Source organism: Oncorhynchus keta, chromosome 25, assembly GCF_023373465.1.
Source record: "Oncorhynchus keta strain PuntledgeMale-10-30-2019 chromosome 25, Oket_V2, whole genome shotgun sequence".
NCBI lineage: Eukaryota > Metazoa > Chordata > Actinopteri > Salmoniformes > Salmonidae > Oncorhynchus > Oncorhynchus keta.
The window spans coordinates 6,315,346-6,339,414 of NC_068445.1; the positions used below are offsets into that span (position 1 = coordinate 6,315,346).

The 24,069-nt window shown below is 41.1% G+C and overlaps 1 protein-coding gene across 7 annotated transcripts; it reads right to left on the reverse strand.

Moving 5' to 3' along the window:
* Positions 1–416: 416 nt before the first annotated feature.
* Positions 417–23,392, reverse strand: LOC118358038 (formin-binding protein 1-like). Of its 7 annotated transcripts, XM_035735411.2 has the most exons (18): positions 23,094–23,392; positions 21,843–21,958; positions 19,847–19,903; positions 19,213–19,360; positions 17,897–17,959; positions 17,695–17,799; positions 14,294–14,308; positions 10,363–10,491; positions 8,850–8,996; positions 7,259–7,444; positions 6,555–6,737; positions 6,126–6,140; positions 5,732–5,841; positions 5,455–5,587; positions 5,078–5,205; positions 4,578–4,714; positions 2,510–2,668; positions 417–1,219 (listed from the first exon to the last, which is right to left on the reverse strand). In XM_035735411.2, the coding sequence occupies exons 1-18, from the start codon at positions 23,166–23,168 to the stop codon at positions 1,212–1,214; spliced, it is 1,914 nt and encodes a 637-aa protein (XP_035591304.1). In that variant the 5' UTR covers positions 23,169–23,392; the 3' UTR covers positions 417–1,211. The 7 variants fall into 7 exon arrangements, with proteins under 7 accessions (XP_035591304.1, XP_035591303.1, XP_035591306.1 ...); XM_035735410.2 differs by having other exon boundaries at positions 417–2,668; XM_035735413.1 differs by lacking the exon at positions 23,094–23,392 and adding an exon at positions 21,626–21,708 and having other exon boundaries at positions 417–2,668.
* Positions 23,393–24,069: the final 677 nt, after the last annotated feature.

The window sequence follows — 24,069 nt, forward strand, 5'->3', positions numbered from 1 at the left end:
GACAAAAGAATAATACCCCCCAAAATATAAAATCACAAAACCACAGGCACAAACACAGGGTAAGAAGGAAAGAAGATAACACACCACAAATGATGAGTTAATGTAATAGAGACCCCCCAGGACTGGCACAGGCAAGAAGACAGGGCAAGCATGCATGCGTAGAGAAACACAGCGCCAACCGAAGAGTAGCTACCTCCACCACAAGTAGCCAGAAAAAGAGAGAAAAAGTACAGAGAGAAGGGTGAGAGACGGAGAGAGTTGTGCGACAATCACCATGGCTACTGCCTGTGTGGGGGTGTAGCCAGAGGGAGGAGCTGTCACTCATGTGCATATTGCAAGACAATAGGAGAGAGCAAAGGAGTGAGATCTTCGTTCAGATTGTATGCCAACCTGTAAACCTGCACTGAGTGCTCCAGTCAGGCGATTACACAATGCACTTCAACTAAAAGTCAAAAGTCAAATTGGTGCTCAACAAATTTGTGCAGATGTGTTTCAAGCCAACAATCAGTGTAATTTATGTGTGATCAGAATATAATCTATATACCCCAAAATACATACATGGGTGTGTACAGTAATTGTGAGGCGTTTACTGTGTTGAATCCAACTGGAGAAGCAGCAACATCACTCCAGTGCCAAGAAAAATGTATCCTTTATAATGAGCTTTGTTTTCTTCCGTTTTGTCTGATTGACATTACTGTGAACATGCTTTTTCGTGACGTAGACACAATGGCTTTTTTTCCCTTCACCATGGGAATTAACCAATGGAATTTCAGCCAAAGTGTTGCGGTATTTTCCATAAGTAAAGTTTGTTGTGACGATAGATTGAAATGCATGTTTAGAATAGCCACCAATGTGTAACAAGGCTGTCTCAGACTCCTCTCCCCTGAAACAAGTACCGCCCCTGGGGGCCAAGGTACAGTAGAACAGCAAGCAGCCCACAACATGATACTTATCTCCAGTTAGAAAAACAAGAAGCAAGCTTGCAGAGACAATCAAGAGGAAAATGACTAGAAATGGTAGTAGCCCCGCAATGTGTGTTGTTTTTGATCCATTCAATAGAAACCCGCAATGGATTTCTGTACTGGGTCGCAAATTGGACTGCCTTGCAACTTTGTCCCTTTAGTCTGTCGTCTCTCTGACTACAGTTTTAAGAGGAGGGCTCTTTTTCGCAAGGACCTGTGCCCTGCCATCCCTGTGCGAGCCAAAGACTTTTAGGAATCTGCAATAAGAAAAAAAGCAAACAAAAAAGCAAACAAACAAACAAAAATCACACAAGACATGTTAGTGGTGATGCATTAAGAGAAGCGAAAGTAAACCCCATGACATTCCTTCACATTCTGACAATCATCCTGGCAGATTACGTGTGCATACAGTCGAGTCTATGCTGCTCGAGGGCGTGATTCTGAACGTCAATGGCAAATTAAAGACAGAAAACTCGAGGTTTACACGTGTTAATCATTTTCAAAACAGAAATACTACCTGGTTACAATACTATGCTCATCTGATTTGACTTAATTTTGTCTTGTCAATTGGTTCAAGCATGCAGAACAACTCAGTATCAAATAAAGAAGGGATAGATTGATCATTATAAAACAATAAATCAATATCATGCCAATGATGGAATGGCGGGTGCATCACCATGCGTCTCAGAATGAAATGACTGTCTATCTGTCGAGAACACAACTGTAAACTTAGCGCGACATTCAGTCGTTTAGGCCCTTCAATGAAGCCCCTTTGTCAGATTTTGGAGGAGGGCCAACAGCTTGTAGAAGGGAATACACTCGTATGTCGTACTATTGCTAATCAAGACAACGTGCAAGCAGTGTCCTTTTCTAACTATCACATTGTTTTTTTTGCTTTACTGTGTAAAAAGTCATGTCCTCTCTTTGATACTTGGAAACATGTCCACATGCAACAGCTGATTTAGTTTGCCTCTCTGCCTCGCAAGCTTACAGCAATGATGGTCGCTGCTCAAGCGCAGATATACTATGTACTGTGCATGCAACGCAGTGGAGGCTGGAAGAGCATAACCTGCATACCATGAGTCTGTCTTTAGGCATGCAATAATAGCTATTCCAAAGAGGAATTGATATGTTTAGATGCAATGCTTTCTAATATGAGAAGCCTTACTGTACATATCTAAATTTGTTGGGTCAAATAAATCAAGAAATTGACGTTTGGTTATTACTATTAGTGCTAGAAGCAAGGTGTAGCTGATATCGACAGCGGTGTCGAGTTGGTTCTGACAACTTATCACATCCACACCTGTTCATACACACAAACAAAGACTTCTCCAAAATGAGTTTGAACGGGTGCCAGATGGTAGAAGGTAAAAAGCACAAGTACAAATGTAAATACAGTCCGTTGTTCTGCGAGTTCCGTCTCCAAAATGATTCTTGGATATTTCGGAAAACTTCAGTGGGGGTTGAAATGTCAAAGAGATTTTTGTATATGTTTGTCCACCCATTGCCCATCTCATAAAATGACAATTATATGTATGTCATAGCACCTTTGGCATTTGTGTCGAAAAAGACCTTGATGTAAGATGTGGGAACGTATCCCTCTTCATCCTCGTTCCTGCGCACCCGCGTCCACCCGTCACCCTTATCCTCCTCGATGACATACAGCAGCTCCCCCTCGGCCATGGAAATGGTGCCTTCGTTCTGACCTGAGAAGGAGAGACGAGAAAGTAAAACGCAGAGTCATTGTTATTTTACAGTTGAGTGTGTTAAAATATTACGTTCACAAAAAGCCTATGCTGCACCAAGTTTGTTTGTAATCATCTAGCAATAACCTACAGTTGAAGTCGGAAGTTTACATACACCGTAGCCAAATACATTTAAATACATTTTTCATAATTCATGACATTTAATCAGAGTAAAAATTCCCTGTTTTAGGTCAGTTAGGATCACCACTTTATTTTAAGAATGTGAAATGTCAGAATAATAGTACAGAGAATGATTTATGTCAGCTTTTATTTCTTTCATCACATTCCCAGTGGTCAGAAGTTTACATACACTCCATTAGTATTTGGTAGCATTGCCTTTAAATTGTGTAACTTTGGGCAAATGTTTCGGCTAGCCTTCCACAAGCTTCCCACAATAAGTTGGGTGAATTTTGTCCCATGACCTCATGACAGAGCTGGTGTAACTGAGTCAGGTTGGTAAGAACTCCTTGCTCACACACGCTTTTTCAGTTTTGCCCACAAAATGTATATAGGATTCAGGTCAGGGCTTTGTGATGGCCACTCCAATACCTTGATTTTGTTGTCCTTAAGCCATTTTGCCATAACTTTGGAAGTATGCTTGGGGTCATTGTCCATTTGGAAGACCCATTTGCAACCAAGCTTTAACTTCCTGACTGATGTCTTGAGATGTTGCTTCAATATATCCACATCATTTCTCTCCCTCATGATGCCATCTATTTTGTGAAGTGCACCAGTCCCTCCTGCAGCAAAACACCCCCACAACATGATTCTGCCACCCCCGTGCTTCAACGTTGGGATGGTGTTCTTCGGCTTGCAAGCCTTCCCCTTTTTCCTCCAAACATAACAATGGTCATTATGGCCAAACAGTTCTATTTTTGTTTCATCAGACCAGAAGACATTTCTCCAAAAAGTACCATCTTTGTCCCCATGTGCAGTTGCAAACCATAGTCTGGCTTTTTTATGGTGGTTTTGGAGCAATGGCTTCTTCCTTACGGACTTTCAGGTTATGTTGATATAGGACTCGTTTTACTGTGGATATAGATACTTTGGCACCAGTTTCCTCCAGCATCTTCACAAGGCCCTTTGCTGTTGTTCTGAGATTGAGTTGTACTTTTTGCACCAAAGTACGTTCATCTTTAGGAGACAGAACGCGTCTTCTTCCTGAGTGGTATGACGGCTGTGTAGTCCCATGGTGAAGATAAACGTGGTACCTTCAGGCATTTGGAAATTGCTCCCAAGGCTGATTTTATTATTTTCCCATGATGTCAAGCAGAGGCACTGCGTTTGAAGGTAGGCCTTGAAATACATCCACAGGTACACCGTCAATTGACTCAAATGATGTCAATTAGCCTATCAGAAGCTTCTAAAGCCATGACATCATTTTCTGTAATTTTCCAACTTGTTGGAAAGGCACAGTCAACTTTGTGTATGTGAACTTCTGACCCACTGGACTTGTGATTCAGTGCATTATAAGTGAAATAATCTGTCTGTAAACAATTGTTGGAAAAATTACTTGTGTCATGCACAAAGTAGATGTCCTAACCAAAATTATAGTTTGTTAACAAGACATTTGTGTCGTGGTTGAAAAAAAAGTTTTAATGACCTAAGTGTATGTAAACTTCCGACTTCAACTGTATGGAAATGGCATACATAGGTGAAATTTCAGAATACGCCTCAATGAGTCATATCCTCTTTACAGCACTTTATTCTTTACCTGCAGGGAAATGTTTTAACCCAACTGTACATGAACTCTACATGACGGAAGAAACCCCTTCCCTGTTATTTGAACCAGGTGAGACATATGTTCTGAACAGTACAACAAACCCCAATCTAACAACAACACGTATTTTTAGAGGGGGCATTGGCGTACCTTCGAAAGGGTAGAGCGATTTACAAGTTCCGATAGTGGGGAGTGGGTCCTCGTCATCAAAGTCATCATCAAAGTCGGTGCTCCGAGATTTGAGGTGATGCTCTGTGCTATGATCCTCTGTATAGCTGCCGTCCGGGCTAACCGCGTAAAGACGACAAACAGTTAAAGACCAAACAACATGGATATTGTATGTGCAAACCCAAATATCATATCATAAAAGGTTGCCTATATGGCCCTGGTGAGACGTGTGTCAAATCCATAAAACCAATCCATTTAGAGCTGTGTTAAAAAGCATACACTGAGTCAATAGACAGTCCTCGTTAGTTTTTTTTAGAGCATAATAAATCATGTGCAACAAGCCCCCAAGGAAGTTTCAGTCAAATCGTATAGTTCTCTGTTGTGACACACATTGTTAGCGAGCTAGTGCGAGGTTTGGTTGTGGTTTTTCAGTTTGCTGGTCCACTGATTCTGAGCTATAGTAATGAGCACATTTGTTCTACCTCTCTCGGTTGACAGGTGCACAGTTGTTGTTGACAGGTGTAGTAGCGTTGGAGTCGTACAATCCACTTTGTCGTCTGTGCGGGTCACTCTTTTCTGCTAACCTTGTCTCCACCTCCAGCAGCCAGGCCTGCGGACAGACATCAAAAGGTTTCGACTCAACAATACTTGATTTGCACATAAACTAGTGGGATATTTTTGATAGAGATCGGGAATGAGAACGAGAGACAGATCAGGGGAAAGACAGGGGTGAAAGTGTCAGACAAGGGATTCAAACCCAGATTTGAGTCTGGAGCCTGCAGTTGGCAGCACTACCCCAAGACAAACACAACATATCTAACCAGCATTGACATAAACCTTGTGTAACAGTTCAACTTACTTCATATTTCCTTGAATCCAGTTCTAACTTGTCAATATCTTGTCCGATCTCCTCTAATCGTGGGTCCACGCTGTTGGGGTCCCCCATGTGTGGGTTCCGTACGTACACGTCCTTCATTTTAGTCAGAGCGTCCCTACAACACAAAATGGAACAGCTTTGTCACATTCCGAATGAACAGGCATTCATACTGAAGAGTTGGTCCGTTTTTAAACAGACCAGGGTTAGTTTACAACTTCTCATATTGAGACACAATTGGACTTTCACACATTTACTCTACCTCTGATCCACCTCTTTTTGTAGCTCCTTGTTGATGTCATTGATTTTGGCCTGGAGCTTCTTCCTCCTCTGTTCAGGAGGCAGGTGACTACAATCTTCAGGGCCAGAACCCTATGGGAAAACAAAGAAACCACCAAACAAACAAATCAACACCCAGACATACATAACCCTATTAAAGAAGCCTAACACCATGGAGAAGTGACTTTATATTGTTTTATATATGGTTTTTTTTTAACGTCTTTATATTGACTTCATAGAGTTATCATCAACAATGAGATCTGAGCGAATCTGAGCAATTTTCCTCTATAGTGATCTAGATTGTACCTGTAATGTGTGCACTACAAAACAATATAGTCATCAACCATCTGAAGAGTTAGGAAACCAGTCATGCTTACCAGCTTGAGAGAAAGCTTTCCAAGTGAGGGGAGACAATGGGACGAAAAAGACACAATGTCAACATATGTTTGAAACTTTGAGACGGAAGTATGAAACTGTACAAGCACAAGCAGCAATGAAGGGTTGTGGATATTAAGATAGACGCCATGTCAGTCTGAACAGTTCATTCACCATTGGCAGCATTGTATTTCATCCACCTACAGTATGAACAAATGTTAAACAATGAACAAATTGAATACACACCATTCGTAGATTGGAAAAGAACACAGTGCCAGAATACACACAATTTTCTAATTATTGTCTGCAGGTAGTAGGCTCGGACGGATCCCATTCCAAGGGAATGAGCAATAGCAGGAGCCACTATCAGTAGCCCATAGTCACCACATCAATGTCTTAAGAGTCAATCTGCCCGTACAAAATCAACTTACCCCGCGTGTCAGACTCCTTAAACATTGCATTTTATGTTTGGAGGTCATGAACTCATTGAGGCGGTGGGAGAGGGGCTCCTTGGGCTGCTGGGGAGACTGGGGGCCGTTGGGCACGGCACCGGGTGATGGGGAGGTAGGGGGGGGAGGAGGTGGTTGGCGTGGGGAAGCTAACAAAGACATGAGCTATGGGTAAGGGTCATGGAGCGGTATGGAACAAAACAATAAATGAAATTAGGAAAATGAACACACAAAAATGATTTAAAATAATAATAATAATGAAACGAAGGACAACAGAAAGAATCTGGTTACTAACACTTAAGACAGCAGCGATTAAAAGAGCATGTACAGAGTATGAGCACGTCATTGTGCGACGACGAGAGAACACTGCTCGAGCACGAGTTGAACGTTTAGATAAATTGTGCTTCCAAACAAGCATTTATTTCATATTACAAAGATGTACACTCTCCAGTTTAGGCAGACGCCTGTGCCCCGTTCAGTACACATTGTGGAACATTTCAGGTAGAAATGTCATGAAGAGAGCGGACAGGATTCCTTATTTTTCATGTCAGAGAGACGTGTGCTCTATCTATAACATGTATTTCTGTCTGAACCTTCCACAACGCGGTGCCCTGCCGAACTTGGCCCTGGCTATTACAGTACAGTAGGTAGAGGGCAGTATTGTGGACTGAAGGTGTTGTTCTTACCTTGTTTCTCTTGAAAGGCCATAGTTTGCCCCTGCTGTTGCTGCGGCTGGGCTTGCCCTCCCCCCGTGAGTTCAGATAGCTGGACTCTGACACGGTCCGCCTCATAGACAGACTATAGTCCTCAACTTCTACGTCGCCAGGTGGCTCGAAGCCAGACTTGAAGGATTCCACCACCTGCTTGGTATCCTGTTGGGGGGAAGTGATTTCATTCATGTATAATGGATATTATGAATATTCACCAAATGTATTTCAGCTTGAAGGCACCAAACTGAACCAAATAGAAGGAAATAATTAGCACTTTAAAGTGGAAGTATTCCTCTCGAATGCCAATGTCAAAACTGCGACATGCAAAAGGGCGATTCCACCCCAGCGGGAGCAGGAAATATTTTTGGTATCTCAGATTGTTCTGGCAATACTCACATAGAAACTTCATGGGACTTGAAATAGTTTTGACATTTGCATCACAAACCAACATTATGATGGAATTGGCCATTTTAGGCCCTTTTTAGACCTAAACATGCCCTCTGTAAGACTGTGAAGTGTACATGACACAGGCAACACCTTGGTGTCATTATACTCCTTTTAGTGTGCTCTTAAAGGAGTATGTCTAGGTTATTTTATTCAACAGGAACTCCTTCTGCTGGTGATTTGTCCAAACCCAAAGGAGGGCTATGATCTGTTTTGAAGAGTATATTGTTGCAAACAATATGTCTAAAAATAAGAAAAAACTAAAATTGTAGTTTTGAGATATTCCTATTAATATTTTTATGTTTAATACATTAATGTTAAAATGTGTATTATCAGAATCTAGACATACATGCTCTCGCCATATGTTAGAGCATGTATCAAGTTGTGTTTGGGTCTAAAAAAGGCCTAAAACTCCCACTCATCATGATTTACAAAAAAATTGTTTGTGATACATACAAATATTTTCTGCTCCCGCTGAAGTGGAATCGACCTAAACTCCCCTTTTGAAGCGCAGGAAGACACAATTATAGCAAAGGCATGGCTCTTGAAACCCACCACAGAAAGCGTCTCAGAGTAGGACTGCTGATCTAGGATCAGCTTTACCTTAGTTATAATCAATAGACAGGGGGACCTGATTGTACATCAACACTCTTAGTCTGAGACACTTTATACAGTCCAGACTACAGCATTTATTGTTGACACGAGTAAAGCATATGTCAATGAATGCCCAACATCTTGATTCCTTTGCGGTATAGGATAAAACTATCATTATCGGTGACTCCGCTGTCACTATCGGTGAAAACACCCAATGACACCTGTATGCGACTTTGCATAGCAACAATTCTCATTCATGTGAAAGTGGAGACCATTAATAAAACTGCCAAAGTAAGCATTTTGAAGGTGTGAATAATTTATGTCCTCCTATGGGCTGCTAACCCTTTGCTGCTTCTGCAAATAGAACAATGGATGACGGCAATCACATTCTCTCCACACTTTGGTATAGAAATAATGTCACAAAAAATGTGCAAAAGATTTGTCTGTGCACGTTCCACACAGTTTGTCACTATGTAAAATGACTGTACATAACAAGAACCGTGTTGTGCACAGGCACTAGGCTACTCACCATTGTTGGCTCGATGGATGCTGCTGCATTGGTCATGCCATCTAAACATTTGCTAACAATAGGTAACACTTTCCGATTGACCTCTGCGTAAGTCTTCATAGACTCTCCCACTTTCTCGATCCTTTTCTCCTCCATCTCCTGTATTTTCTGCAACAAAGAAAACATTGTTTGATTACTGTACCTTCAAATAGAATTATGAGTTGCTAATCACATACACATCAGTTATATTGTAAATAGGGTGGATGTGAGTACTGGTAAATAATGTTTTCTCCCTGAAGCACTTTGAGTGCCTGCAAGTGCTACTGTATAACTACAGTGCCTTCAGATAGCATCCATACCCATGGACTTATCACACATTTTGTTGTGTTAATGCCTGAATTCAAAATGGATTAAATATACTTTTCTTACTAATCTACACACAATACCCCATAACGACAAAGTGCAAACATGTTTTTAGAATTTTTTCCAAATTGATTTAAAATTAAATACAGAAATATGTAATTTAGATATTCACAACCCTGAGTCGTTACATGATAGAATCACATTTGACTACGATTACAGCTGTGAGTCATTCTGGGTACGTCTCTAAGAGCTTTGCACACCTGGATTGTACTAAACTGAACATAAATATAAAGGCAACATGCTACCATTTCAAAGATTTTACTGAGTTACAGTTCATAAAAGGAAATCAGTTAACAAAAGCCAACATCATCCACGACAGAGAATGGTTGATTGAATTCCATTATCTTGGCGTTAATGGATTTCGACTTTGAGTTGTCTCGCTCATATGTTCTTACTCTTTCAAATGACTGCTCGACTTGAACTTGTTAAGTTGTTGGCATGCTTAGTATTATTCTGCTTTTGTTCTGTGTTGTGCTATATTTCATTTACCTACGTTTATATAAATATGCACCTCAGCTTTGACTTCGGTTTTGCACATCGGTGTTAAACTAGATACCAATGTTGCCATTTTAAGCTAATATCGTCCGATTCCGATATGCTTACTGATGTATCGTGCATCCCTGATTTACATGTTGCGTTTATATTTTTGTTCAGTGTATATTTGCCAATATTCTTTTAAAATGTCTTCAAGCTTGTGAAGTTGGTTGTCAATCATTGCTAGACAGCCATCTTCAAGTCTCGCCATAAATGTTCAAGTCAATTTATGTTGAAACTGTAACTAGGCCACTCACGAAGATTAAATGTTGTTTTGGTATGCAACTTATGATGTGATTTGTTAAGCTCATTTTTACTCCTGAACCTATTTAGGAGTTAAATACTTAAATACTTAAATACTTTAAATACTTATTGACTCAAGACATTTCAGCTTTTAATTTCTTTATGAATTTCAGAAATTCTACTTTGACATTATGGGGTGTTGTGTGTAGATCAGTGACACAAAATTGACATTTTTATCTGTAACACAACAAAATGTGGAAAAAGTAAAGGGGTGTGAATACTTTTTGAAGTACTGTATACAAAACCAATCAAATAGTACTGGGAGGTTCAATACCTGAAAGATGTGAGGTATAAGGCTATAATAATGTTCATTCTGCTCCTTGTTAAACTTCTGCAGGTAGGTGAGGTATTCATTCTTGCTGTCCTCTGCCACTTGGTGTTTCAACTGGGCCTGCTGTCTGGCCTGTATACAGAGAGGAGGTTCAGAGATGGATTAACGATTCACACACCAACAAGTGGGACTGTAAACCCTGGAAAGATCAACAGAACTCGAAACAAAGCACATTTCCTGTTAACACGCATAACAACATCCGGATGATTCCTCACAAAACTATAACAAAGACATTTTTTTGGGGGGGGTGGGGGAAGTCAAAAGTATTGGTTAGTGTCAAGTAGTGCGACACCTCAATCCATATTGAATGTTTACAATGACAAAATGATGGAAACATCGACCATAACAAACAACAACAAGAACAAAAGAAAAACACAACAGGGCTCATTTTGCATGCACATAACCCACAAACATACAGTGTGAGCACTGAGACACACTATACACTGACAGGACAAGATCTAGGTGCTGCTTCCAGCAGACAGTTGAAGACTGTCTTCATAACACAAGACTCGAAGTAAGCAAACAAAACTGAAGGGTAACATTTTGTATGCCTAACAGTATTCGTTGCAATCTTAATAATCTTGGTTAACCCTGAACTAAAATCTCATGTAATTGGTCAGCTGCTCGAATAAATTCTGGTTCCATACATGTTAAGAGAAGAGATGAAGAGATGCTAGAACGAGGAAGGGAACCATAATGAAGAGCTCCATTTGCTCTCTTTGCAAGTTACGGGGCCCGAATGTGCCCTCCTCTTCCAAAATTCCAAAGATGATAACACCGTTGAAATCGCGATGTGTGCAAATAGCCTGTGATGAAAAACACAAACACTGGAACTACTGCTGCTCGTTATCTCACCCATCCCACTCCCTTCCAGTCAGATTCTAAGGTATCAGTTATTTTTACATATATATCTGTCCACGAGAGATTACAATCTCGGCGATTATGCATTTTGATTTGTGTCTATATTTGTTATTTGTGTGCAGCGCCATGAAAAAGTATTGGCCTCCTTTCTGATATTCTCTATTTTTGCCCCCTTACACTCAATAACCACCTTTAGCTGCAACGACTGCAACCAAATGCTTCCTGTGTTTCATGATCCGTTTCTTACGTCACTTTGGAGGAATTTTGGCCCACTCTTCCATGCAGAACTGCTTTAACTCAGCGACATTTGAAGGTTTTCAAGCATCAACTGCTTGTTTGAGGTCCTGCTACAATGCCATTCTAAAAATTAGAATGTGTTGCTTTCAAGCCATTCTGACGTAGACTTGCTTGTGTGTTTTGGATCATTGTCTTGCTGCATGACCCAGCTGCTCTTCAGCTCACAGACAGATGGCCTGACGTTCTCCTTTAGAATTCTCTGATACGGAGCAGAATTCATGGCTCCTTCAATGATGGCAAGTCATCCTGGTCCTGAGACAGGAAAGCATCCCCAAAGCATCATACTACCACCACCATACCTTGGCTGTCGGTATGAGATTCTTTCCGTGGAGTGCAGTGTTTGGTTTTCCTCACTGATCCAAAACACACAAGCAAGTCTACATCAGAATGGCTGAAAAGCAACACATTTAATGTTTTGGAAAGGCCTACTCAAAGTCCAGACCTAAACCTTACTAAGATGTTGTGACAGGGCCTGAAATGAGCGGTTCAGGCTCGAAATCACACAAATGTCGCTGAGTTAAAGCAGAACTGCATGGAAGAAAATTAATCCTCAGCCACGTGAGAGACTCTTTAACAACTACAAAAACGTGTTTGGTTGCAGTCATTGTAGCTAAAAGGTGTTAAAACCAGTTATTGAGTGTAAGGGTGCAATTACTTTATCACATAGGGGCATTGTTTATTAAATACATTAAATAAGTATCCAAATGTTGTGGTATTTATTCACTCATGTTCCCTTTATCTAATATTAGGATTTGGTTGAAAATCTAATAACATTCAGTGTAAAAAAAAGATGCAAAATTCGACAAAAATCTGAAAGTGGGCAGATACTTTCTCACGGCACTGTATACAATACGAGTCAAAAGTTGGGACACACCTACTCATTCAAGGGTTTTTCTTTATTTGGACTATTTTCTACATTGTAAAATAAGAGTGAAGACATCAAAACTATGAAATAACACATATGGCATCAAGTAGTAACCAAAAAGTGTTAAACAAATAAATATAGATTTTTGATTCTTCAAAGTAGCCCCCTTTGCCTTGATGACAGCTTGGCACACTCTTGGCATTCTCTCAACCAGCTTCACCTGGAATGCTTTTCCAACAGTCTTGAAGGAGTTCCCACATATGCTGAGCACTTGTTGGCTGTTTTCCATCACTCTGCGGTCCGACTCATCCCAAACCATCTCAATTGGGTTGACGTCGGTTGATTGTGGAGGCCAAGTCATCTAATGCAGCACTCCATCACTCTCCCTCTTGTTTAAATATCTCTTAAACAGCATGGAGGTGTGCTGTGTCATTGTCCTGTTGAAAAACAAATGATAGTCCCACTAAGAGCAAACCAGATGGGATGGCATATCGCTTCAGAATGCTGTTGTAGCCATGCTGGTTAAATGTGCCTTGAATTCTAAATAAATCACAGACATTGTCACCAGCACAGCATCCGCACACCATCACACCTCCTCCTCCATGCTTCACAGTCGGAACCACACATCCGGAGATCATCCATTAACCTACTCTGTGTCTCACAAAGACACGGCGGTTGGAACCAAAAATCTCTAATTTGGACCAAAGGACAGATTTCCACCGGTCTAATGTCCATTGCTCGTGTTGCTTCACCCAAGCAATTTTCTTCTTCTTACTAGTGAATCGACCATGAAGGCCTGATTCATGTAGTCTCCTCTGAAGAGTTGATGTTGAGATGTGGCTGTTACTTGAACTCTGGGTCTTCCATTCCTGTGGCGGTCCTCATGAGAGCCAGTTTCATCATAACGCTTTATGGTTTTTGCGACTGCACTTGAAGAAGCTTTAAAAGTTCTTGAAATTTTCCAGATTGACTGACCTTCATGTCTTAAAGTAACGATGGACTGTCATTTCTCTTTGCTTATTTGAGCTGTTCTTGCCATAATATGGACTTGGTCTTTTACCAAATAGGGCTATCTTCTGTATAACCGCTACCTTGTCACAACCCAACTGATTGGCTCAAACTCATTACGAAGGAAAGAAATTCCTCAAATTAACTTTTAACAAAGTACACCTGTTAATAAAAATGCATTCCAGGTGACTACCTCATGAAGTTGCTTGAGAAAATGCCAAGATTGTGCAAAGCTGTCATCAAGGCTAAGGGTGGCTACTTTGCAAAATCTCAAATATAAAATATATATTTAGATTATTCTCCCAATGTTTTGGTTACTACATGATTCCATATGTGTTCGCTCTGGATAAGAGCGTCTGCTAAATGACTTAAATGTAAATGTAAATGTATATAGTTTATGTCTTCACTATTATTATACAATGTAGACAATTATTTATTTATCCGTTATTTTACAAGGTAAGTTGACTGAGGACACGTTCTCATTTGCAGCAACGACCTGGGGAATAGTTACAGGGGAGAGGAGGGGGAAGAATGAGCCAATTGTAAACTGGGGATTAAATAAAAAATTTAAATAAAGAAAAACCATTGTGTCCAAACGTTTTACTGGTACTGCATATGAATATGTTTAGATGTGTCTTCGCTCAATTATCATTTGGAAATCCTGTACACACTAAAAGACCCCAGCAGTTTCTTACTGTAAATACCCATTCCAAACCATAACAAGCCTTAGAAGATCTTTGGAGATCTTAATTTGAAATGATGCTCCGAGTGAAACAGACAATGTTATGTCTATGGGTATACATTGAACACAGAGACAGATCCTCACAGACCTCGTAAACCTACCTTGAGAGAGCACCGCTTTAAGACATGTTAGAAAACAAAAACACTGAGTTAGTTTCAGAGCACTACAGACAGGTTTTAGACGTTCTAATTATGTGAAAGTATTTTTTTTTAATTATTATTTATGTACTGAATAAATTACTAGACTGCAAAAAGGCTTGAACTGTAAGGAACATAGTGGTTACAGTGCATTCGGAAAGAATTTACAGATTTTTACAGATTTTGTTACTTTACAGCCTTATTCTAAAATTGATTAAATACAATGTTTACCTAATTAATCTACACATAATACCCCATAATGACAAAGCAAAAACAGGTTTAGAAATTTGTGCAAATTTATTAAAAATGTAAAGCTGAAATACGACATTTACATAAATATTCAGACCTGCTATGAGACTCGAAATTGAGCTCAGGTGCATCTGTTTCCATTGATTATCCTTGAGATGTTTCTATAACTTGATTGGAGTCCACCTGTGATATATTACATTGATTGGACATGATTTGGAAAGGCACACACCTGTCTATACAAGGTCCCATAGTTGGCAGTGCATGTCAGAGCAAAAAAACAAGCCACAAGCCAAGGAATTGTCCTTAGAATTCCGAGACAGGATTGTGTCGAGGCACAGATCTGGGGAAGGGTGACAGAATGTCCCTAAGAACACAGTGGCATCCATCATTCTTAAATGGAAGAAGTCTGTAACCACCAAGACCCTTCCTAGAGCTGGCCGCTCGGCCAAACTGAGCAATCGGGGGAAAAGGGCCTTGGTCAGGGAGGTGACCAAGAACCCAATGGTCACTCTGATAGAGCTCCTCCCATCTCCTCTGTGGAGGACAACCATCTCTGCAGCACTCCACCAATCATGCCTTTATGGTAGAGTGGCCAGACAGAAGCCCCTCCTCAGTAAAAGGCACATGACAGCCCGCTTGGAGTTTGCCAAAAGGAACCTAAAGGACTCTCAGACCATGAGAAACAAGATTATCTGGTCTGATGAAACCAAGATTGAACTCTTTGGCCTGAATGCTAAGTGTCAAGTCTGGATGAAACCTGCCACCACCCCTATGCTACGGTGAAGCATGGTGGTGGCAGCATTATGCTGCGGGGATGTTTTTCAGTGGCAGGGACTGGGAGACTAGTCAGAATCGAGGTAAAGATGAGCGGCGCAAATTACAGAGAGATTCTTGTCGCTCTGGATAAGAGCGTCTGCTAAATGACTTAAATGTAAATGTAAAACCTGCTCCGGAGCGCTCAGGACCTCAGACTGGGGCAAAAGTTCACCTTCCAACAGGACAACAACCCTAAGCACACAGCCAAGACAATGCAGGATTGGCTTTGGGACAAGTCTCTGAATGTCCTTGAGTGGCCCAGCCATAGCCCGGATTTGAACCCCATCGAACATCTCTGGAGAGACCTGAAAATAGCTGTGCACCGAAGCTCCCCATCCAATCTGACAGAGCTTGAGAGGATCTGCAGAGAAGAATGGGAGAAACTCCCCAAATACAGGTGTGCCAGGCTTGTAGCGTCATACCCAAGAACACTCTAGGCTGTAATCGCTGCCAAAGGTGCTTAAACAAAGTACTGAGTACAGGGTCTGAATACTTATGTAAATGTGATATTTATTTTTTTGTTTGTTTTTATAAATTTGCATTTTTTAAATAAAAACTTGTTTTTCTTTGTCATCATGGGGTATTGTGTGGTGATGAGGGGAAAAAACAATTGAATCCATTTTAGAATAAGACTCTACCGTAACAAAATGTGGAAAACGTCAAGGGATCTGAATACTTTTCTAATGCACTGTAAGGAGAAAGTTGAAGTCTCTACCTATCCACTGGTGTAAATCCCCTTTCTGATTGCCAGTTCATCTACTAGATAGCATTAGGAGATCACAAGACGTCGCTTGGTCTGGTTTGGGGTAGAATCGCTGAACGGATTGTCAAGCCTGACATCTTAAAATTACCCTCGCAATCATGGCTTTCAAGTTACCGAGATTTTTTAAACAAGACACAGACAGTTGAGGACATTTCCAACTTCTTTTCCCATTCACTTTTCCTATTGTAAACGAGTAGATCCACGGCCCATGTGGAGGATGTGTACAAGGTAAAGTGGCTCGACAAGGAAACACATTGCTGTACAATGACCGTCAGGGTGTATTCTTTCCAGGCATATTACATGTTTGCATTTTTGGTGACTTGACCCACATTGCATACTCTATGAATATGACCATACCGCATTGGTTATGCCCTTTATGGAGGGGTGGTGGAGGGTTCTTATGACATTGTCAGCAGTAAGATTTGAGTTTTATTTACAAGCAGACAAAGGCTGTAGCTTTCAAATGATATGTCACTTTCTATTTACTGCCACGTTTTTTCGTTGGGGGTCCAAAACAACCAGAGTTTGGTTATTTGATTTGGTTTATTTTGGTTCATATTAGCTTCATGAGATTCTTGACTTGTGTACAGTAGGTGGTGCATTTCACAGCGCGAAGTCAATTGCGCCTGAGAAGGTTTGCAAACTTTTTGCATCTTTATACAGATACAGGCAACCGTGCAATATCATGGCCAAATGAACTGAAATCAACTCAATGACCTGGTTTGAAGTTACTTAAATGTGATTTGGCCAAATATTTGTAACATTGCACATTTGCCCCCATCTGTCCCATATATTTTTGGTTAGTGGTGTGTTAAATTAGCTGGATTAGTAGTGGTTGATTAATAAACTCTAGACAGTGGATTACAGTCTCTAGACTACTGTCTGGGTAAGAAATCATCAATCTCCTAAGGTCTAAAATACCAAACTTATCAAAGTAACAACTTTCTAGGGAAGTTCTTTCACGACTGGCAGAAAGCTAGGGCAATGTTGATGTCAATCTTCCTGAGCTCAGGGATGTTGCATCTTGACACTACTGTACATTGAGTTACCTTTGTTTCTACAGTACACTGGACAGATCGGATACCTGATAAACATGTCAAAGTACTATCACTCTTTTTTTGCAATCAATACCGAAATAATAGTACAGATTTTGGAATCAGCAGTACACTAGGACAGTAACACAGCTCGGTTACCATCTGAGGCATTACATTTAGAGGGAACAATGAGAAAAAGCCTATAGCTGGAGCTCCATGAAGCACTGTACCACTGTCTACCAGCAGTGATTCATATTTGGCTCCAACCCAACTTCCAACAGGGCCACAGCACTCTCTTGTCAGTGAAGCTGTTGCCACGCAAACCATGCTTACAGCTTAATGAGTGGGTGAGTGGTGACTAAGAGTAGCTGCACTTTTACACACACACACGCACACGCACAGACACACAGAGACAGGCAAGGCATTCGCAGTCACCCACCCACCCACGCACACACACACACGCACCCACACACACTGCTACCCATTGTCAGTCAATAACTTACTTTTTCGACGTCTGCTTTGGTCACATTGATGTCAGCATCAATCTTGTCAAAGTACTGCTGGGCTCGGTCCGCCTCCTTGCAGTCTCTCTCAAATCTCCGTTTACTCTGAGGAGAGGCAATTCACAAGTCAAGTTGGAATGGTTCAGTCGCATATCGTTCATCTCTTCAATTACTCAAACCTACTCGTCAGGAGGACACTTACGGATTCCAGTTGTTTCCAAGAATTCTCAATGTGTTGCTGAGCTCTGCGGCCATCATGGAAATGCTGGGTTTAAAAAAAACACATAATAAAATAAGTTAAAACACTTAAAACAGTAGTAGAATCATTTCTGGTTTGACCTCTGAGCAATATAGTATCTATAACTAGACAGTCAAGAGACTTGTCGATCTCTTACGGCAGCTCTTACGATACTCCTTATGATGAATAATAAAGCTAGACAAAACACACAATATCCACAACAAAAAGGCATAAAATCCACTACTTAGCCTTTGCATTGAAGTGAAACTACTGAGCCAAAACTAAACTAACTTGTGACTTGATGATGTGCATATTCTTGACCGATTCAATGCTGCTCACAGCGTATAATACGACTTTCAAGGGCATTCACAGACGAAGACTCAAAGGCACTTCTGCTTTTGTTTTAAGTTCAATTCAAAATATAGGAGCAGTAAATATGAATGTGATGTACAAAGCTTATGTTCAATGCCTGGTTGCATGACCTCATTTAACTTACACCATGTTCTGGTTGGGAATTGAATGAATGAAAAAGCATACATTGGAGTGAGCTAGCGATGGAAGCTACCTTTACTACACGTTAGAAAATAACAATCCGACACGAACGGCAGTCCAGATTATTATTATTTTTTAAAATAAAAGTAAGAGGTATTAACTCTTCTCGCACTGAGCTGAGCCATCGTCAAAGACATGCTGTCAGACAAAAGGCCACAACCAACGCCTTACAAAACTATGTGTGTGGGGGGGGAGAAAAGAGCTGTTGTACATTCCACCCCCCCACCCCCCCATCATATTAGTTCCAGCCACCAGCTCCAGACAGAGACCTGGTTGAGGCTACTATGGATTGGTGGGGGGAGTAGGGTCAACATGTTCCCAATCCATTGACCTGGATACTTGACCCAGTTCCATCCCTGGGATGTATTGGATGTGGCGGCATACAATTGTGAGCAACATCATAACAGATTCTCAGCTTGATCCCTGGCTCTGTGGTACAGAGTAATGACAATCACCAATGACATATTTGCATCTGTTCCAGCAATTGCATTTGCTGATTTGATTTTTGGGAGTGGGGATAAAGAAAAAATGTTCAAACATTTTTTTTGGAAGCATCGAGCCGCCACTGGTTGACCAGGGATTGGCTGGTTTGGCTCAGATCATGTGATATCAATAATCTCTGCATATTCTAGCCTCAAAATAGTTTTGAGACGCCAATGAGCATGATCCGGGAGAGTACAATTCATGACTAAGTGAGCGATGCGCAGGAAAGGGGATTTTTTTTTTACCGATTTCCTCTCTGCTTTCAGCTCCTGGATATAGCGTGTCAGCTCACAGATGATATGAGTGGTGAGATTCTCAGCGATGACCTCGTGTTGTCCGGCATAGTCGTTCAGCTCATTCAGGGTCATCAGGAAGGCCCGACAGGACGTATACCTGGGAACAAGACGAGAGGTGACCACAAAATGTGTTTAAAAACACTCACTTATTTCACATGTAATTACTCTAATCACAACTGCAGCCTAGTGGTTAGAGCGTTGGGCCAGTAACCGAAAGGTTGCTGGATCGAATCCCCGAGCTGACGAGGTAAAAATCTGTCGTTCTGCCCCTGAACTAGGCAGTTAACCCACTGTTCCCCGGTATTATGAAGGATAACATCTTGATGAAAAGACAATCCTCGTGGAAAAACCCTTGGCTTTAGCTACACAGTGTTCTCCGGGCAGAATGGAGTGTTTCGCTGCAAGCCATGAAAGTGCAGCCTTGTTAATCTAAGACAGCTATTTTTACCCACTAACAGCCGGTAATGAGTGGAGATGGTATATGAATTACATGACTGTACAATCATCACAAAAATAATAGCCACATTAATGTGCACGGTCAACCTGATACTGTGAACATTAATCCTTGATGCATTTCACTCACTTGTATTCGTCTTCCTCTCTTGAGTTTTTCTTGGGCTGATATTTTTTAGAGAGGTTTCTGTTAGGGAATGGGAACACATTTCAGTACAGGCGTGGAAAACATACAGTACACTGTAAATCAGGGACTGTGGAGAAATACAGAGGGAGGTGTGTAAACACAAATATTGTATGTTTGTGGACTCATGGGAAAGGGACGCCCAGTGACAGGGTATCAAAAGTACAAGCTGATTGGCGGATAATCATCTGTGTACCTCTGCATCTGGGCCTCATATGTACACATCTCTAAAAACAACAGAGTGATTTGACAAGAAAGAGCAGCATTAGAGGGGCAGTATCAGGAAGTCATCCCTTAGCTGTAATGTAAATCTCAGGATGATTCATCCAACTGGAGATAGAGCCTACACTTACTATGAAAGCATTAACGGCAAGATTCCCCTTTGAAATATCATCATACTATCTGTACAATGACGCTTATGAAAGAAGAAACGATAAATATTACATTTGTAATTATACAGCCTCTGAGTGGACTATCGTGAGCAGAAACTGAGGCTAGAATAATGACACAGCGGTAAAAACAATCTCCCCCTCTGACTGGTAGCCTCCACTGGTAGCCTCCACCCCCTGTGCTCTGATCCACACCATCTATTCTGATGTGTTGCTAGGCAGATTGCCAGCCGCGCCAGCCGCCTCTTTTTGTCTGCTTGCAGCCACGTGACAAATCTGGATCCTGACACCACAGCACATGGCACAAATCCCATACGCCCAGATTCATGTTAACACTTTGAAAATAAAATGACTAACAAGTCCCTAGCTGTCTTGTTTGCTCTAGTCTTTTTAAGCACCTGCTTGTCTTTTGGGGCTTTTTGCATCATTTGGAAGGCTTAATTCCTCCATTCAGTGTCCAATCTGTGCGTTCCATAGTCTGGTTTGTGTAGTCTACGGTTGCCATAATCAATATACTACATCAACTGTACTATCAACTAACATATATAGAGAAATTAAATCTATTATGGTTGGTGATGAAAAAAGCGCAATTTAACAAAACACTTCATATGCAACTTAAAATGGCGCCATTATCAATGATACTGGCTGGAGAACAAAACACACCCAATGAATAATCCAGTCCAGAGCTGATGGCTGCACTATTGCTGAGGCAGAAAACCTCTTGATATGATCTCCAGAAACAAGGTTGATGATTATGCATGCAGGGATTTGCTGCTGTGTATTCCTTGGTGAGTGCACGGCAGACAGTGATCCAACTCATCCACTGTCCCCGGGGACTGCTCTGTCAGAGACTATCACTGTCTGGCAATACCCCCCCGTATTATACAGTGGGAAGCTCCCAAGACCATTGGAAGAAAACAAATGTGGGTCATTGCTGTGGATAACCCAGTAACCATGGTAACGCGTTGCCTACCCGGCTTACACTTCCGGTTGCACGTAGTTGAAGGCCTGTATGTATCTGTATTAATCTACTTCACTTTGTTGCTACTTGCTACATGAACTACCACCTTTGGGTAGGCCTGGTGACATTCACCTCTGAATTTAGAAGTTTGCTTTGAAGTGGGCTGAACATTTTTTACCTTTGTTTAACCCGGGGGGTTATTGAGAAGGCATTCTCTTTAATTACGACAACCACCGGAACAAGACGGTGCAGTGATACACTAGAGAGACAGCTGACACATGTACCACTGGACCCTCTTGCTCTGGTGTATGCATGTCTGAAATGTATATGAAAAATGTGGATACCAGAGATCATTTTGTCACTTGTGAGCATCACCTTATGACATGCGTTGCACTTGAGTGTGGCATGACTTGGATGACATTGGTGATGCAGGCTCTGTAGTCTTTTTATCAAAGTTACTGAAATCGACAAAGCATACCGAAACATATGTTTTAGTCGTACGGTAGGCTTCTCCTACTGCAACGCCTCAGCCATGAGAGACATGACAATATCAAAATGGGAAGTGAAGAGGATAATGTTTTCCCAGCCTTACCTGATTTGTTTTGCATAGCTGATTTCAATTTCAGATCTCTCTTTAACAAACTTTGTATACCTCTCCACAAACTCAATGCCCCAGTGGGTGTGCTTTTCCAAGTTGTCAAACTGGTCCTTTAAGAAAAGAGATTAAGAATAAAATAAGAATACATGATCAAAACAAAGCCATATCCTCAATTTAATTCCCAAACTCACATCCAGTAACTAGACCAGGTTACACCACCTCTGATATGTATTTTCTTCCTAATTTATTTTGCAGCCAAGAGGCAATGTTTATGAAACATGTATAGAAATGAGCTATTATGGTTCAATTAGAGAGGGATATAGTCTAGAACAGTTGGGAATATAATAAGACTATTGGCATTCAGTTGGTGAGGTGTAATAGTATATGTTGTGAACTCAAATTAACATATGTGGTGGCGGGTTACGTTTGCATCTCTGCAATGCATAGCCTATTTGTGCACACCTGTAGGCATAAAAAAAAAAAAATTAAACAGCCCTCTTCAACTATAGGCATTGTTTCCATTTCCAAATAAAAAATAATTCCATGACGTTACACATATTTAATGCATTATTTTAGACGTCACTCTCTCTGATATTTGCAATAGGCCCTTCTATGTGCGGAAAAAAACGTAGTGTATGAGGATCCGTTCAACCTGCTGGCCCTGTTCGTCATTGTTCTTGCTTTAATAGCTATTTCAGCTATAATGTCAATTAAGGCAGACAACGGAGGAAACCCATTCCCAAATGAATAGCCTACAACACCGCTCTCGGGGGCAATGTTTCAAATGAAACGTTACTAGAGTCGCTGTGAAGCTGTACGTGCACAGTATGGACCCCATTTGCAATGGCTTAGTGATTGTAATAGGCTAATGGGGTAGGATATTGAAAACAACTAGCCTATTTCTTCTAACGTAGGCTGTATGGCGGGATAGATCTTGAGGTTAAAAACAAAAGTACGCTATATAAATTAGTGACTGTAAAATCAGATGGAGTAGCCGACCGTGTCGTCTAACAGGCGACCCAGTATAGAATCGGCCACTATGCCTCCGATAATAAAGGCTGCATGCACGCGCAGAGAAGCATCATGGCAGCAGGACCTTGTTGCAAGACAATGCCATCCACATGTCGTTTGTATCGGAACAGATCAAAGGTTGTCCATCAAATTAAAGCAATAGTTAAAACATGTTTCATATACTAATATATTTGCGCCGCTATCACTCGGTCGTGCTTCCGCGGTTCTACTTACCCACAGCTCTGTCCCCCATCTGCAACTCATCGTTTCAGTGCAATTTCTTCCAAATGATCCACGATTTCTATGCATGCGTCCAATGATATTATTCAGGCCTGTATCTGAGTACCAGCGTATGTCATAAGATCCCAAAATGTTTGTGTAGCTTTTCACCGACGCATTCACTCATAACAAACGGTGTTTTGTCCTCAGATATTGGGTTGATTGCTGCTCCTACATGTGGGGCATCCACCCGCCTAGCCCGATGACAGCGTGCTTCACATAGAAATCTCTGCGAGAGCCTCTGCTCACGCGTAGAGTCTGGAGCGCTTGCTGTGATGGACAATGAAATGATAGGCTTTGTGATACTCAAAACGGTGGATATGTTTTCGAACAGTACGTGTATACGTGGAACTATTACGGGTTCAATTCCAGCAAGGCACGCCAAAAGTTGCAGCTTTGTAAATTGTAGACGACATAACTAAATACAGTAGAACATAATTATAAATAACAAACATATGATAAGGCCAACATATCTATGCAGTAGCCCTTCAACTGGTAGGCTATAACAACGTAATAACAATGGATACTGTAATAACTTACTGTGATGGTTTTATTTGATAGGGTAATGTAATAAAACTGGATAATGTGATGAATCACTTGGATAATGTAATAAAACTGTTGAATGGATAAGGTAACCATTTTCTCTGAATAAGGTTGATAACAGCTTTTTGTTGCCCTGTGGAGTGCATGTTTGGCCAGTTGAACTATCTCCTGTGGGATCAGAGAGGTCATGCAGAGGTTGAGCTGATCAATTACCTTGAAAGAGTTGAACTATACAATAAAGCAATCATAATAATCAGACGTGTAGTAGGCCTACATCTGAACCCCCAAAAAACGAATGTTTTGTATTTACCTGCTAATCAGTCTTAGCCCACATTAATAGCATTTTAGGCACTATCAATGACTTATCTTATTTAATTCAAAGGGACTC